We start from the raw sequence: 14,849 nt of genomic DNA, 5'->3' as shown, positions 1-14,849 counted from the left end.
ACCATTCCTTGACCTAGAAAAATGGCCATTTCATGGGGTTCAACCTAATTTAATTAGAATCCTAGTATCTCACTTTCATGCAAAAAAGCCTGAAGTTTTGTCAGGGCATTTCGAAACTCCAAACTTGACTTTCCCCTCCTCATGTTCCCTCAGAAAGCCACCTCAGATTCATTTTGGGTTTTTTTTAAACCCACTATGAAAATGAGAAAATTTATTGAAGTATATTTCAAGACTTGAGCCTATTAAGATTTGGGGTACACAAGCCCTAGCTGTCAAAATTTCACTGAAAATCAAGTTTTGCACGTTAGACCATCCACTCATTCAATGGAGTGTTCACTCTAAGGCTTGCCTTTTTGAGAAGCAACTTGGTAATCCCATATAACAAAAGAGTAAATGCTTCATCCCACGGACCAAGACTACACACTGATGGAATAGGATGGAAGATCTCATCCTTGAGGTCCTTCGCTAAAGGACTTGAATCATGGATGATCTTTTCTTCCCCCAGCGACTTTGTAAGTTTGCTCAGGACAGAAAGATTTCAGTGTATCAGCAGCAGTAGCAGCTCTCCGATCAGAGGATATTTAATGTTTTGCATGTAGTATTGGCGATGGGATGAATACCCTCCGATAAGACGGGGAAAAAAGGAGCCTCGGCTGTGCAATTGATAAAGGTGTGCTACCTGCCGCGGCCTCCCAGTGCAGCTCCTAAGTTTCCCCACTTCTGAAGAAAGTGAAGACCACCTTAGTTGGAGGATAGTGCTTTCCTCGGGCAGGAATTTTCATTTCAGTTTGAATCTTAAACCATTACATTGCCAGTGATGCATTTTTATGTTGACAATTGACATCTTCGTAAAAGAATGAAACCTTCTGAGCGACGGCTCAAAAGCATGAAGGTTGCCTGCAGTAAGTACTTAAATTATTTTACATCTAAATGGAGCCCAGCTGTTTTGAGTTAAAATTTAATAAACCTTAAATGGATGACCTTTCTTGCACAGAAAGGCCCAGAGTTGCAAAAACGAACTTTCCAATGAAATATAGTTTAAGGAACTAGTGCTGAACAAAGGGCTAGTTAAAGCTGAATGCTTTGTCAATTTATCAGCTTGTGAACATTCTGTTCCTGGATTCCCCACCGCTGCTGGATGTATAGAACGGTGGTGCCTTGCTTAATCGAATACTATTGATTCAAGTGTGTCACAGTGATCTCATGGAGAGTAATCAATAGTAATCCAAAATCAATCAATCTGCTCTTGCACTATCATTTATCAAATCTGAATACACCAAATTATTTGTAGGCATCAAATTACAAAGAAGAGAAAAGGGGAAAGCCAGGGAAAGTTCATGGTTTATACTGAAGCGCAAAACCAGTCACTCTCTTTTTTAAGGGGAGGTGCTTTAAAATGGACAACTATTTGGCCAAATGCATTTATCTTCTCATTAACCTATCCTAAATTTATACTGAATCTCATTCCATTTCTGGGGAAAAAAAAGTAAGATTTCTTGTTTAGGAGTTGGCTGCTTCAGCACAAGTGATAGAAACGTAAAGATGCCCCAACTTACATAGTAGGTCACACCAGCATTTTCCAAGTCTGATAAGCTAAGTTTCAAATGCCTGTCACCCATCTGCTGGTAAACAAGGAGACTCGATTGGCACAGGACATAACTGCATCTTCGAACATCAGAAATGATGGTTAATGGAATTGGAGTGGAAAAAGAAATACTTAATTTCTCCAGAGAACGTACACATAGATGCACCTGCTTATCAGAGAAGCTGCTGTTGACGCTGAGGGTTCCTTTATCAACAGATTCACCTGTAATTTCGTCCAGGTAATAAATCCTTCTATTCATTATAGCACACTCAAAAGCACCCCTACTATTTAACTTGAAGGAAAAAAGGCACAGAGTGTCTAGAACATTTACTTTCGCTAATGTAAAAGTGTTGGCATTTTACTTCATTCCCGATCCGATAAGCTGGTGCTAGTAGAGGTGATTATCCTTTTCTTATTCAAAGCCTATCAGCATTTCGAAAAGCTCTCTCCATCTTATCAGGTGTATGAACAGCACAGTTACTGAAAACAGTTTCTACGGCTCCTCTCTCTTTCTGCCAAGCTATCTGATAAACCCCCAACTAACTAACTGTATTTACACACAATCAAACAGAAGTTGTATCTTCCGCGCGCTGTGGCCAGATTCCAGTTTGCCATAGGTTTTTCTGCTGTGACATTAACTTAACAAAAATGTCAGTAGCAGTACCCCAAACTGACAACAATCAAGAAAACACTATAAAAGCACTCAACTAGAATGCACGACAAACAGAGACGAAAGAAAAACAAATACGAAAAGTTGAAGGCAATCTCTTTGGAATTCGGGGTGGGTTGGGGGAATAAAGCGTACTGTGTATGCAAATCGGCATGAATATCATGCACTTACCTTTCACTAAAGTAAATGGTCCTTTAGCAAAACAGATGAATAGAAAAACAGCAATTTTAAAAGAAAACGCTGCTGGGATGGAGGGGGTTCAGGAAAGTTTTTAAGAACTGAACGGGCACTTCCTCATATTTCAGGTTATTTCAGTGTGGGGCAGAGAGGTTCTATAACGTAAGCAAAGTAAGACAACAGACAGTATCATCGAACTTACCCCATACACTGAAGACAAGACAGAAAGCAAGGCTGTAACATATGGTGACCACATTCTCAGGATAGATTTTCCAATCATTAAAACCCTCATAAATGCTCTAGACATTAAAGTTTTGTTCACTATAAGGAAATTAAAAAATACAAAAATACAATTTGAGTGTTCAACCTCATCATTTTTCTCATTCTTCAGACTTAACCCACTGAACAGTTCCATATAAAGGTATGAAAAAAGAATCACCCTCCAGACTAACATAAGTGGATGATCTGCTCTCCATTTCTATCTGGTACAAAATGCTTACCCTAGTTCATGGTTCATACAAATTGAGAGACATCCCTAATCGTTTCTGGGTAGCTCTTTGGAGCATGAAAGACAACAGTGATATTTCTCGAACATAAGAGAAATATGAACTTTACTTCAACAACTGAATAATAAATTCCTGACCCTAGGAAAGAATCTCTGCTTGGGCTTCTGTGCATAAATTGCACATTTGTTCCTCACCTCCCTTTGCTGAATGGCTAAGAGAGAACAGAAAACGGCAGCCACACGCTCCCACCTGAGCCCAACTCCTGATTCTGTCTAGACTCCAAGAACAGAATGAGCCTTTCCTTAGATGAGGAGGGCAATAAGATGAATTAGCCAAGTGTGCAGCTCAGTACAATTCAGCTGATGGTTGCCTTTCCATCTGTGACACTATGATCCCATGACTGATGAGGCAGGTCTCATTTAAGTCTGTGGATAAAAGGGATGCTTCTGTCATTTCATAGGACCCAGAACCAACTGTATACAATCACTTTCTCATATACATCTTTCCCCTTCTTTGGCCATGAATAGTTGGTTATGGGTATGATATTCTTCCTCAAAATATCTGATCTGTTTTAATAGATTAATGGCTGTGAAGAAAGCATTGTTAGAGTATTCTTTCATTTATGGAAAAATGAATACAATTTAACATGGCCATCTTACGTTTTTGGAGAAGTGAAAGTACTACAATAATTTGGAATTATGGAGGGCAAAGGGCCATTGATTGAACAACCTCACATTTGAATTTTTCTCTTAAGTACCTTAGTCTCTATAATTTTTTATATGACTCACTATTTTTGCTCACTCTGAACATAACTTTAGATATTCTTTTCAAAGCAAAAGAAATTCTTATAAGTATGAACTGTAACAACATTTTAGCTGCCTTGAAAAGGACACCTTTTCAAACATTTTTACTCATATTGTATTAAAAAGAAAGTAAATGTTATTTAACGAGTCCTTTGTTTAAATTCTCAAAAGCATTTTCAATGAGTCAAATCTTCCTAGAGCAGATGAAAAAGGAATTATCACATACAAAGATACCATCCTGATCATGGAAGAGAAAAAAAGAATTCAGTATGCTTCTGCCTATTTTCTGTGCCTAAGTTCTTGATTTACTTTTTTAAATTTCATTTTTTTTTTTTTTTTTTTTTTTTGCCTATTGAATAAGCCAGATAAAAAGAAAGAACAAGATTTTTTTTTTTTTCTTTCTCAGAAAATGTATGCAAAGTGCAACAAAGAAGAAATGTCCCTTGTTTCCAGCGGACTGGCAAGGCTGCTGCTTCAGACTCTCCACTTGTTAAAGTCTTTATATACATCACACATAAGAGCAACCGAGGCTCCCCACTTCAGACTTTTTAAAAAAGTAAATCCCATTATTATCCCATTACTTCCAAGACAGTAAAAAGATGTGAACAAGCTTCAGTTATACTCTTTTTTTTTTTAACAAAACTCATTATCGTCTACGCTTTCTGTATTCCCACAGTTAGAGTTTTAAAGAGAAGTAAGCAAACACGCTGGTTTTCATTGCACTTCTACTAGCCATCAATCTCTAATACAATATGAGAATTTATTGGGTAGCTTCCCTTTTATTTAGTACCATCTTAAGCAGCTGTTTGCGGAGGTGTACGAGGAAGCAAAGTTAAATTGATATGTCTGTGATATGCCTGACAGCCCTTAGTATGGCTAATATTAATTTGTTTTCTTTGGCTAGGTAACTGCTGCCAAAGCATATTATACATAATGTGTACTTCCAATCAAAATGATGAAAAGTATATATGCAATTTTGTTTCACTCAAAGCAAGAGGAGAAGGCACAGAGGAATGTATATGACAGAGACTGCCTTTGATAATCAAAATATAAATTTGCTTCCAAGTTCATTTTTTACAATGTAATCTGATCTTAGGTAGGCTCTCCATGAGTTGAACACTTTAAACAACTCTTTTAATAGATTTTAAATGCCAAAAGCCAGTGTTTTTATTTATTATATTGTGTGAAAGAATTCCATGTAGCCAGAGGCTGCATTTCTAATGGCTAGTGTTGCATGCTATGTATTAATATTCAAATGCACATATAGATCTATGCCAGTATATTGAAATGGACTTTAATTAGCCCGTGAGAAGCCAATTTATTTAAAACTGTACTTTTTCTTTTATTGCTTTGCCTTAGTGAGTTATCTTCCAAATATACATGCATTGCCATCAATTAAAATGGCAAAATATTTGAAAAATCAAAACATAAAAAGCAAGTTCCCTCCAAACATTCAAAAAATTTTTTTGAAAATTAAAAGGGGGGATGCAATAGTACACATACACAGCACACACACAATCTAAACCTTCTCAATCTGATGGTTTTGTATAATTGATTAGAAAATACATTTGGAAAATACTGAGAAATAGTGTCCAAATCAGAGAAAAAGAAACATCTGGCACTTCTGTAAAGAAAAACATAGAGAGGAAGGATGTGTTTGTTATAATTGAACGGAAATTATTCTTATTAGCTATGTTTCCCAGACTTCGAAAGTAGAAGTCTAAAATGAACTTGAAACAAGAATAAGATGCCAGGTAAATCCTTCAAAAGGCAGAAGGCTGTCACTTGACACCCTCAGATAATAAAGGAGCTAACTTTCAGCAGACGGATTGGCATAAAGAAACAGCAGGATTTTTTTAAAAACGAGAAACATTAAAATCGCTAAAGTACTCTACAAACAAATAAAGGTAGGAAATGAATCTAGGACTTTAAACAAAATATGAATTAGAACAAGAATTTGAATAGAAAGAGCATTTGGATAAGTGGTTTCTCTCAACACTCATTCAGATTCACTGAGCAAAATCACAGACCTTTAAACTTACCTCTTAGAATAAAATTCAGAAATTCAGAAATCTATGATGTACTTTATACGGATATAATACTTATTAATTTTCTTTATGTGTTTTTAGCAAAAACAAAAAGAAAATGACATTTACATAGTGAGGATAAGTGAAATTTATATTTTGCATTTATTTAAAAGCTATCATGTTTACATTTAGATATATTTGTCAGGCCCAACTGTATAAGAAAACAGTGTAGCCAAGAGCTAATTCAAAACTGTTTCTTGGATATGGGCCCAAACCATTAAATTATGTATTTAGTGCTAGTGGCTTATTTCCTATTTTACAAATTATTTATGATTTCTAGATATTGAATTTTAAAATGATAATAATTAACAATTTATAAAATCAGAAACAAATTAATGTATTAGGTGACCTGTTACCTGTCTGTTACATAGTAGTTAAACCAATTTAGTTGAAAATCAGACTTGGTAAATACCTGAAATACTAATTCCAGGTTAAAATTATGCATGGCAAATTTAACTGGACACTAACTGATTAGAAAAATACTTGAGATCTACTTTATTATATAAATATACATGATCACTCTCGCAGCATACCTATATTCTACATACATCTCTTCCCATGTATATATATGTATTTCACATGCATACTATACATGCACACAAAGGCACACACGTGTGTGTGGTATATTCTACTGACTGCTTTGGATTTTAAAGTAGCGTATGTGTATCTTTATTTATAATAATGGTATAGACCATGGGCATCCGTATACACATGGCTATGAAAACAATAATCAACAGCAAAACACACAAAATGCAGTAAGAAAAAATGTCAAGCGGCAGAGATGCTGGATGTCATCCCTGGGCTATCAAATACACACATAAGTATGATTGGAGAAAGAGAACCTAAATATTTCACTGTCAGAGAATGTAGAAAACAGCAATTCATTTCTATCTCATGTGCTTTAGGACAATGACAATTTAATACAAGGCCAGTGGATGTAAAAGAGATAAAAACTGAACAAACTGGGCCAGGGTAATCAAAGATTTTCTCCAGAGAGCTGACTAGGGCCGGAGCTCATATGCACTTATACCAGATCAACACTGTATTGTTTCTTTCTTCCATGAATTTGCTAGGAAGCAAAATTCAGAGCATAGCTTATCTGCTGCAATGACTTAAAAGTTCTAGTGAGATGCTGTCCTCTTATTTCAAAATGCTTGATAGGTGATTCTCAAAAGTTTATTTGATATTAATTGGTGTCATAGAAATCACAGCTATCAATTGCCACTTGTATGACAAAGTATCGACCATAAGCACAGATTTTAATTTATTTTTTGAAATAATATAAGCAAAACATTGAGTGCTGAAGAGCACTTTAGAAGTCAAACAAAGAAATACTTTGTTTAGTCACTAGGCTAAAACAAATGTTGAGGAATTTTTCACAAGTGATACAGACTTGAGGTTCGGCATTATGCCTACCTTCCCAAAGAACGGCCTCTTCTTTGTCTGCAGTTCTTGCAAGAGTGAGGTATTGTGAAAATATTGTTAAACAGACTCATAGAGAAGTTACCTGCCCCCTTTGATGAATAGCACCACGGACCTAAAATTAATTGCAAAAGTATGGCCCCGGCTAATGAGATGGTCCTTATCTTTTTTCAGCACAAGAAGCACAAGTATATTTCTGCTGGCTCGATATTTTACAAAAATGCCTAAAGTATTCTTAACTCAGTAGAAATCTGATTAAAAGACTTCAAAGGCACAAAATAACATAAATTCTAAGATCTGGAAAATTTGAAGTTAAAACTAATTTCCTGCATTATTTTCCTTTTAAACCTTTATTTTCTTTTTTGCTTTGAAAAGAAGAACAGCAAAAAAATCTTTTCTCTGGCTTCTATTAGCATTTTTTTTAAAGCTGAATTACAATACCATTCCTTATAAGGTGGCCAATATACATCCCAGGTCAGATTAAATCAAATAAATATATCAAAGGCCATCAATTTAGAATTAAAAAAAAGAAAAAAGAACAATGATACCGTATTGGGGGGAAAACACTGGAAAAATGGTCATCCATGCAAGAGAATTAATGGATATTCACAAGGGCTTTGCTAATAACATGGGTTAATTACCGCTGCAACACACTAGGCTCAGTAAATAAAGCAGCAGTGCCATAAACACATGAAGATGAGAAACCCATCTCTATAAGAACCAGCCAACATCATCACCCTTGCCTCTGACCAGGAAATGGGAAGCTGTTTTCCAGCCCTTTCTGTAAAAGGAGGATTTCTAAACTTACCACCCAATCTGTACAGGGTAATACATAAATACAGACACAAAGGGCTAGTGAAGCATGGGGGTGCCCAGCACTTACTCACCACTCCCATCCAACATTGATTCCATTAACTCAGAACACTTGTTTTGCTTACTCCAAGGAGAAAAATCATATGTTACATAATGCACACTGTCTGGCTATTTTGACTATATATAGTTTGGGATATGTACAGTAGTTATTTAATTTTTAGAGAAATAGAATTAATCTGTTCACTTTAGTGATGTGATGGGCAAGGTTACGAGACTCTACAGCTTAGGAACACTCACCCCTAAGTGCAGCTGGTTGTCACTTCCAGCAATTCACAAAGAAATCATCTGAAAACCCCTACCTTTAAGGCTGCAGGTGTTTTCAACAGATTTACAGAGAAGAAACAGGAAGGAAAAGTAATATGAGCTCCAAGTCTGGAGTTTAAGGATTCCTTCTTAGAAAAATAAACTTAAAGACTCTGTTCATAGTTCTCAAAGAAAATCACATCTAAAGTGACGTAGGCAAGCTCCCATCTTTTTAAAAAAATTGCATCCACTCTGGTTTAGGCTTTTTGTCGTTGTTGTCATTGCATACATTTTTCCTTCCTGCCTATTTTTATCCCATGTATTTTGACATGATAGTATTACTTTTGGATAGTTGTATTTCAATTTACTTTTAGCTTTTAGCAGGGAGAGATGAGGCAGAGAAAAGAAGCAAAACCCTGAAAAAGAAAGAGCAAACCTTACAAAATAAAACTTGCATAGCTCCAAACAGGAATCTTAAAACACAAATCTGTTTAATTTTGGATGTCTGGCTTTCCATGATCAGGCTGAAATTTACTGAACCGTTCCCTCCTCGCCTTGCCTGTTTTGGAGTGTTTCAATTGCCTTTCCTTCTTCCAGCAGCTGTGACAACTGTTAAAACAGTCCGTAAAATTAAGTCCGCTCTATAATCCTGTAGTCAATGTTACATTTTCATCAGAGGTTGAAAGGGAAGCATGTGACGAGCACACTCATTTAGAATGATTAGACTGACACATATGTCAAAATGAGCAGATATACTATTTTCATCTATTTATGCTATCAGTTATTACTGCTATTAAATGTGAAACAAGCTTTCAAGTATTATTCTCTTTAATGTGCTAGCACATTTCCTAAAATAAAAAATACATAGTTATAGGTTAACATTTTAGGCTCTCCTAATGGTGGTCAATAAATGGCACGAATCTTTTTAACAGCTTCCAAAGCAGAAATTGTCCAATATTCTCCTCTGAAACTGCATAACTCTGGTTTCATTTCAATGTATACTCACACGTGATGGGGTTTAACCCAGCACATTTACTATGAATATTAATAGCATGTATAAATTCTGTGGTTTATTAATTGAGACAGAGAGGCAGATGCGTTACTAAGCATGAGATCTTTCTGTCTGTCCGGTGAACCACGTAACCATCAGAACTGCATCCAAACAATAAATCTGTATTTTTTAAAGATGACTTTTAATTGAGCCAAAAAGAAAGCTAGTTTGAATCTTGCGCCAAAGCCAAAAGGACATGTGTCCTGATTTCATTTAAATGCGTCTGCTTTAAAAGGCTTATCTAAACTAATTATTCAAATTAGCTGTAAGAAGTTAAATTCAAGGAAACTACAAAGAAGCCTGGGGGTGGGGGTGGGGGGGTTAAAGTTTGTTTTGTTTATTTATTTATGAGAGAAAGTTTCGAATTGGGTGAGCTTGGATAATGCATTCTTCCTGACATGAAGACATATGAAATTCTCCAGTGGGACAGCCTCCGGCGCGCGCTCACCTTCAAACTTCACTTGAGTGGGCAGTCCTACCTTTGTTTATTTTTCATTTTTATTTCCAAACAATTTAAGGTTGTTTCTTCCTTGGAGTGTTTTCTACTGACGCAAGCACTGCCTTCCAACCTTTCAGTTCTTCCTAAATCCATCCCTCGGCTAATATCCCTTGCGTGAGTGTGTATGTGTGCAAGCATGCACACATACACGCGCACACACACTCACACTCACACGCACGAGGAGCCACTGAGACTGCAAGTCACTTTTCATCTCTTGCTTAGTTACAAACCAAGGCAATATGCAGTCACTAAGGACCGCTAGTGGACATCTACCTATAATGCACGACCTTCTCCTCTGGAGAGTTTTATATTTTCTTCACTGTCTATAGAGAGAAACGTTTGCCAAGAGCACTCTTTTCAGAATTATAACAGTTGGTATTACTGTAATGGGAAAGCAAAGCCATACAACTGACTCAACAGAAAGAGGAACCAGTGACAGCTCCCGTGATAAACTAATATTTCAACGGTGGGTTGAAATTAAGTTTATGACCCACTCATTTATACAAGAATGCCTAATTTACTCCTTTTACCCCCTACTCATATGTCCCCCACCTTGAGCGATCCAAATATGTATATTTCCATGTGCATAAAGATATTCATAAGTACCAATTAAACTGCATCTAAGGACAAAAGTACTTTTCTGCATTTTCTGGACACGATACATGAAACAAATCCACAGTCTCAGCATTGTCTATTCAAGGGGAAATTTAGAAAGTCACTACTGTTTCTTCTTTAGTTTTTTTTTTCCTCCCCTTAAATATTTATAATGTGTGAAAATCTCATGTTACTTAATGGACTGATTTGTCAGTTAAGTGCTGATTTAATGCTAACCATGCAAATAACATTATTCTAGCCCCCAGATGGCACAGGGCTAGTTTTTAAATTGTTCTCTGAAGGAGAATTAGTAAATGTGCAATTCTGCCTCTAACTCTGCGCGGTAAGAAATGACAGGGAGCTGAAAATATCTGTCAAACTGCAAATACATAAGAGGCACTCAATAGTATAAATCAGTTTGAATCCTGTATTTTAAAACATTTTTCCTTGGGAAAATGGGTCCTAGTAAAAGATGCATTTTAACAGTTCACTAAGCATTTGTGCCAAGTGCCTATTCTTAGCACCTGAATAAGAAGTGACTGTCACCCAGCTGTTTTACTGACAGTCACTGAGCTTTGCCTCAAAGGTAACATTGTAGTCAGAGAACAATTCTCGACTTACTGAATTAGGAGATCACCCTCAACACAAAAGGCACAAGACAGACACAAACAAGCGCTCGTGCGCACGACATACCCAGGGCATTACCTGAATCCGTGCGCCAAGATCCATTCCGTTCACCCCACACTCTCACCCCCAGGACGAGTTTTAAAAAGGAAAGAAAAAGGTACCTACTCTTCCTCGTAGTGCAGGGAAAAAGATTCAGGAAGGCAAAGTTCTACCGAATCCATGTGCGACCGGCAACCATTATTTGCGCACCCCCGCTATAAATCAAAGTTTCCTTGACAGAGCAGAGCGCAATTAACACAAATGTTCTCCTGGTGACAAGCCTATAGGCACAGCCAGTTGGGACCAGAGCTCTCACACTCTCCTAATCAAGGACTTAAAGCCCCGATTGGAGCTTATTAATATGAAGTAGAGCTTAACATATGCAGTCCCACCGGCCCAGGCGCGCAGCCGATTGGGGGGTCTCCGCCCTATCAGGACGGAGGCGACTGGAGGCTGCGAGGAGCCGCGGAGCCGGGCAGGTACTGAGGGTGCAGAGACGCGAAGGGGCTGGGAACGGAGCGGGAGAGAAAAAGAGAGCGAGGACCAGAGACCGAAACGCTGCCCGTAGATACTGGGCTCTGCCTTTTCTTTCTTTCTTTTTCTTTTCTTTTTTTTCTTATATTTTTTTCTCCCTCCCTCCCCCCACCCCGCTCCGGGAAGCGAGAAAAGAAACCTAACTAATTTAACCCTCTAGGCACTAGAGGGATGTGTGTTGGGTTTCTCACCTAAGATCTCTTTTGCCTCGCACAGAAGAACTCACGCAGACTCTCAGTTAATTTGGGAAAGGATTCTGCGGAAGGTAGAGAATGAAGTTTGTCCTGCCGTAGTCTTGTGTTTTATTCCACGGGAGGGGGGCTCCTTCTTATTTAGTGCTGTACTTTCTCATGGATCCGTCATCATGTCGTTGCCTGTTTCCCTAATCTCTACTGGGCATTAAAAAAAAAAAAAAAAAAATCCAAGACATGCTTTCTAAATTGTTCGGGCATGTGAAGTGGGATCGTCATCTTTGAGGTGGAATGCAGTTTTACACAACTACAGAAGAGGAAAGCGTGCCTCAATGCAATTTGCGAGAATGGCTATGTAAATTCTATGTGTAAACATTTCTTTACCTGCTTCTCTCTCTCTACCTATAGATATACAATGCATAGCTTTTCAAAACAAAGGTAAACAACTGCAGAACAAATTGGCTGCTCCAGTTTCAGGGGTGGGACACTGAGGGCCGTAGGGTAAGTAGTACATTGAAACCATCTCAATGCATTTTGACAAAATAAAGACTGCTTTTTTTTTTTTTTTTTTTTGTGGGGAGAACATTACTAAGTGGTGCACTAAAAGTGTTCTTAATCATATACTTATTTCAAGGTAAGCTTCCAAACTGGGAGACATATACAAGTATATATGATTTTTACCCAAAACGTCAGCTTTCAAATAAAATGCAGTTTATATAATTATAACATATAACACACGCTGTTACGTATAACACACGCTGAATGCTTTAAAAAATCAACCCAGAAACATTTTGTAAATCATCACACAGTCTGGTCATTATAAGGACTAGTTTCAAACAGAAGTGCTTTTTAAAGAAAAGAGAATATAAGAGAAGGGTCTTTTTTCTCCAACAGTGTATAAGCCTGTTTTTAGTTTCCATATAACAAAGAATTTTCTTAAGTCCTATTTTTAAATACAGGATTTTTTATACTAGCAAATGTACAATGGAATAGCTACCAGCTATTTATAGCAAAGAGATAACTGCTACCTTATGACCCGAAATTTTGATATAATTCAGCTCTACTGCATATTAGTCCTACATGATATAAATAGTATAATCTTTGAGATCAAAATAAATTAGTTGAGATATCCAATCTGTGTTAAATTTACTAGATCAGAACTCAACTCAGTCTTTCAGCCTCTCAAATGTTCTAGGCCTTTAAAAAACAAAACACTAAACTAGAACAGCCACATTAACATTCAGAATATAAAAATGACAGATATGATTTGGTCCCCCCAACAGAAGAAAGCAATTTCCCTGCCATGTATTTAGCCATATCTAAGATATGGGCCTGATGCCTTTTATTTGTGGTCTAAATGCATACAAGTTTCTAGTGGAGAACTCACATAGCAAAAACTGTGCCTAAGAATACTGTACAAAAGCAGGTAGTAAAAGCTTAATTACCAGTAGCATTATGCTGTCTATATTGTTAAATGTGAACTCAGCAATTAAGATGTAAATTTGGTTGTGAGCAGTGAATTAAAAGAGCTTTGAGATGTAGAAAATCCAAGCATTCTGCAGACACCTCGGAAGGAAAAAAGAGATTTGTCTATTCAATTGAAAATGAGACATGTAATCATTCCATAATTTAAAAAAAATAAATAAAAAGGCATTTGAAAAAGAAGCATGATTTTTCTAAAATACAATAAAAGAAGTAGGGAAATATTGCTTCACAAAGACAGAAAAACATCTTTGGTTCAAAGATTCCTACCTTGATTTGTGAATAAACTAAAATTCTTAGGGTAATTAATAAATCCATATACAGCAAATAAAAGTTTCATTCTTATTTTGTCCAGGGACATTAAAAAAAATAAAAATTATTGAATGTACTCAATGGATCTTAATGTACTCAGCACATTCAGATCTTGTACCTGTGCAGAATACTGTACTCTATTCAGTTTCTTTCCATTATCATCCTGTGACAGAACCTGCTTATTACTCCTTTGAAATGGCCTTTTAAAGACAAGATTTGTAGTCAGTTATTTACTGATGGACGTTAAGTCACCACGTTTCATGAGAGTTATCTTTTATTTCCTAGAATTTTCTTATTTCTCATAGGGTACTTATTTGACCCATTATGAACCATTTGACTGTGTTGGTATCTACTTTTAAACATATTTAGACTCATATTCATGTGTAAGTCTTTTTTCTGTGCTCACAGAGATCCATGTACAAACATACACGGTGTGATCCCCACAGATCTTTCGCTAACCGTATTTCATCTATGCAAGGTGCAGTGTCCATTGAACTAGCTGCTTTCTGAATGACCAAAAGTGCACTAGGTTTGTAGAGCTGGTTTATTTTCCCTCGGGATCAATGTGTCACCTCTACAAGTCAAGGACCTAAGATTACACCTACTGTCTTGAATCCAGTTTAACCAATTTAAACTAATATCTACTGCACTAAACTTGTGAGACAGCTTCCAGAATATTTTATAAACACACAGCATAGTCATCTCAAGAATCTTCCCTAGTCACAGAGCTTTTTTCACCTTGAAGGAGGAAAGAGTGGATAATCACAGGAAATAAACACACCATGTGCAATATTGAGCATAAGGCTTTAAGAATCTCAACTACAAAGGATTTGGGGGGGAAAAAAAAAAGCGAAACAAGTGAACAGATAAACAGCCTAGAATAAACACTTTTGCCCACCAGTCTATACACTTCACAATCTTACCACAAGGAGTCTACCCAAAGCAGGACAAATGGAACCAAACAAAAGGATCCCTATGAGTGTTTCACAAAGAATATTAACAAATTAGTTAATATCAGCCTATTAGGCATCAGGCCCAGGGTCCACACGCATAGTTTCAATCTCTTCTCCTTTAAACAATGCAGCTTAATACCCAAACAACTTCATTCTCAGGCCCCAATGAAAGCACAGACACCAAGAAGAAAATATCCTTCA

The 14,849-nt window shown here is 36.8% G+C and overlaps 1 protein-coding gene across 9 annotated transcripts in view; it reads right to left on the bottom strand.

Annotated features, from left to right (window-relative positions):
* Positions 1–14,849, bottom strand: part of LOC102999060 (cyclin-Y-like protein 1) — a 785,789-nt gene that overhangs the window by 688,435 nt on the left and 82,505 nt on the right. Inside the window, exon 1 of one of the 9 annotated variants that reach the window (XM_057541136.1) lies at positions 11,303–11,520. The exons of the other annotated variants lie outside the window; for them this stretch is intronic. Coding sequence (XP_057397119.1) covers positions 11,303–11,358 — 56 coding nt within the window. The 5' untranslated portion in view covers positions 11,359–11,520. Of the gene's footprint in view, positions 1–11,302; positions 11,521–14,849 lie in introns of those variants that run through there. 9 annotated transcript variants of the gene reach the window in all.

This window comes from Balaenoptera acutorostrata, chromosome 1 (genome assembly GCF_949987535.1).
Source record: "Balaenoptera acutorostrata chromosome 1, mBalAcu1.1, whole genome shotgun sequence".
In the NCBI taxonomy this organism is placed as follows: Eukaryota; Metazoa; Chordata; class Mammalia; order Artiodactyla; family Balaenopteridae; genus Balaenoptera; species Balaenoptera acutorostrata.
The sequence above is the reverse complement of the archived record's forward strand: the minus strand, read 5'-3'. Positions and strand labels throughout refer to the sequence as shown.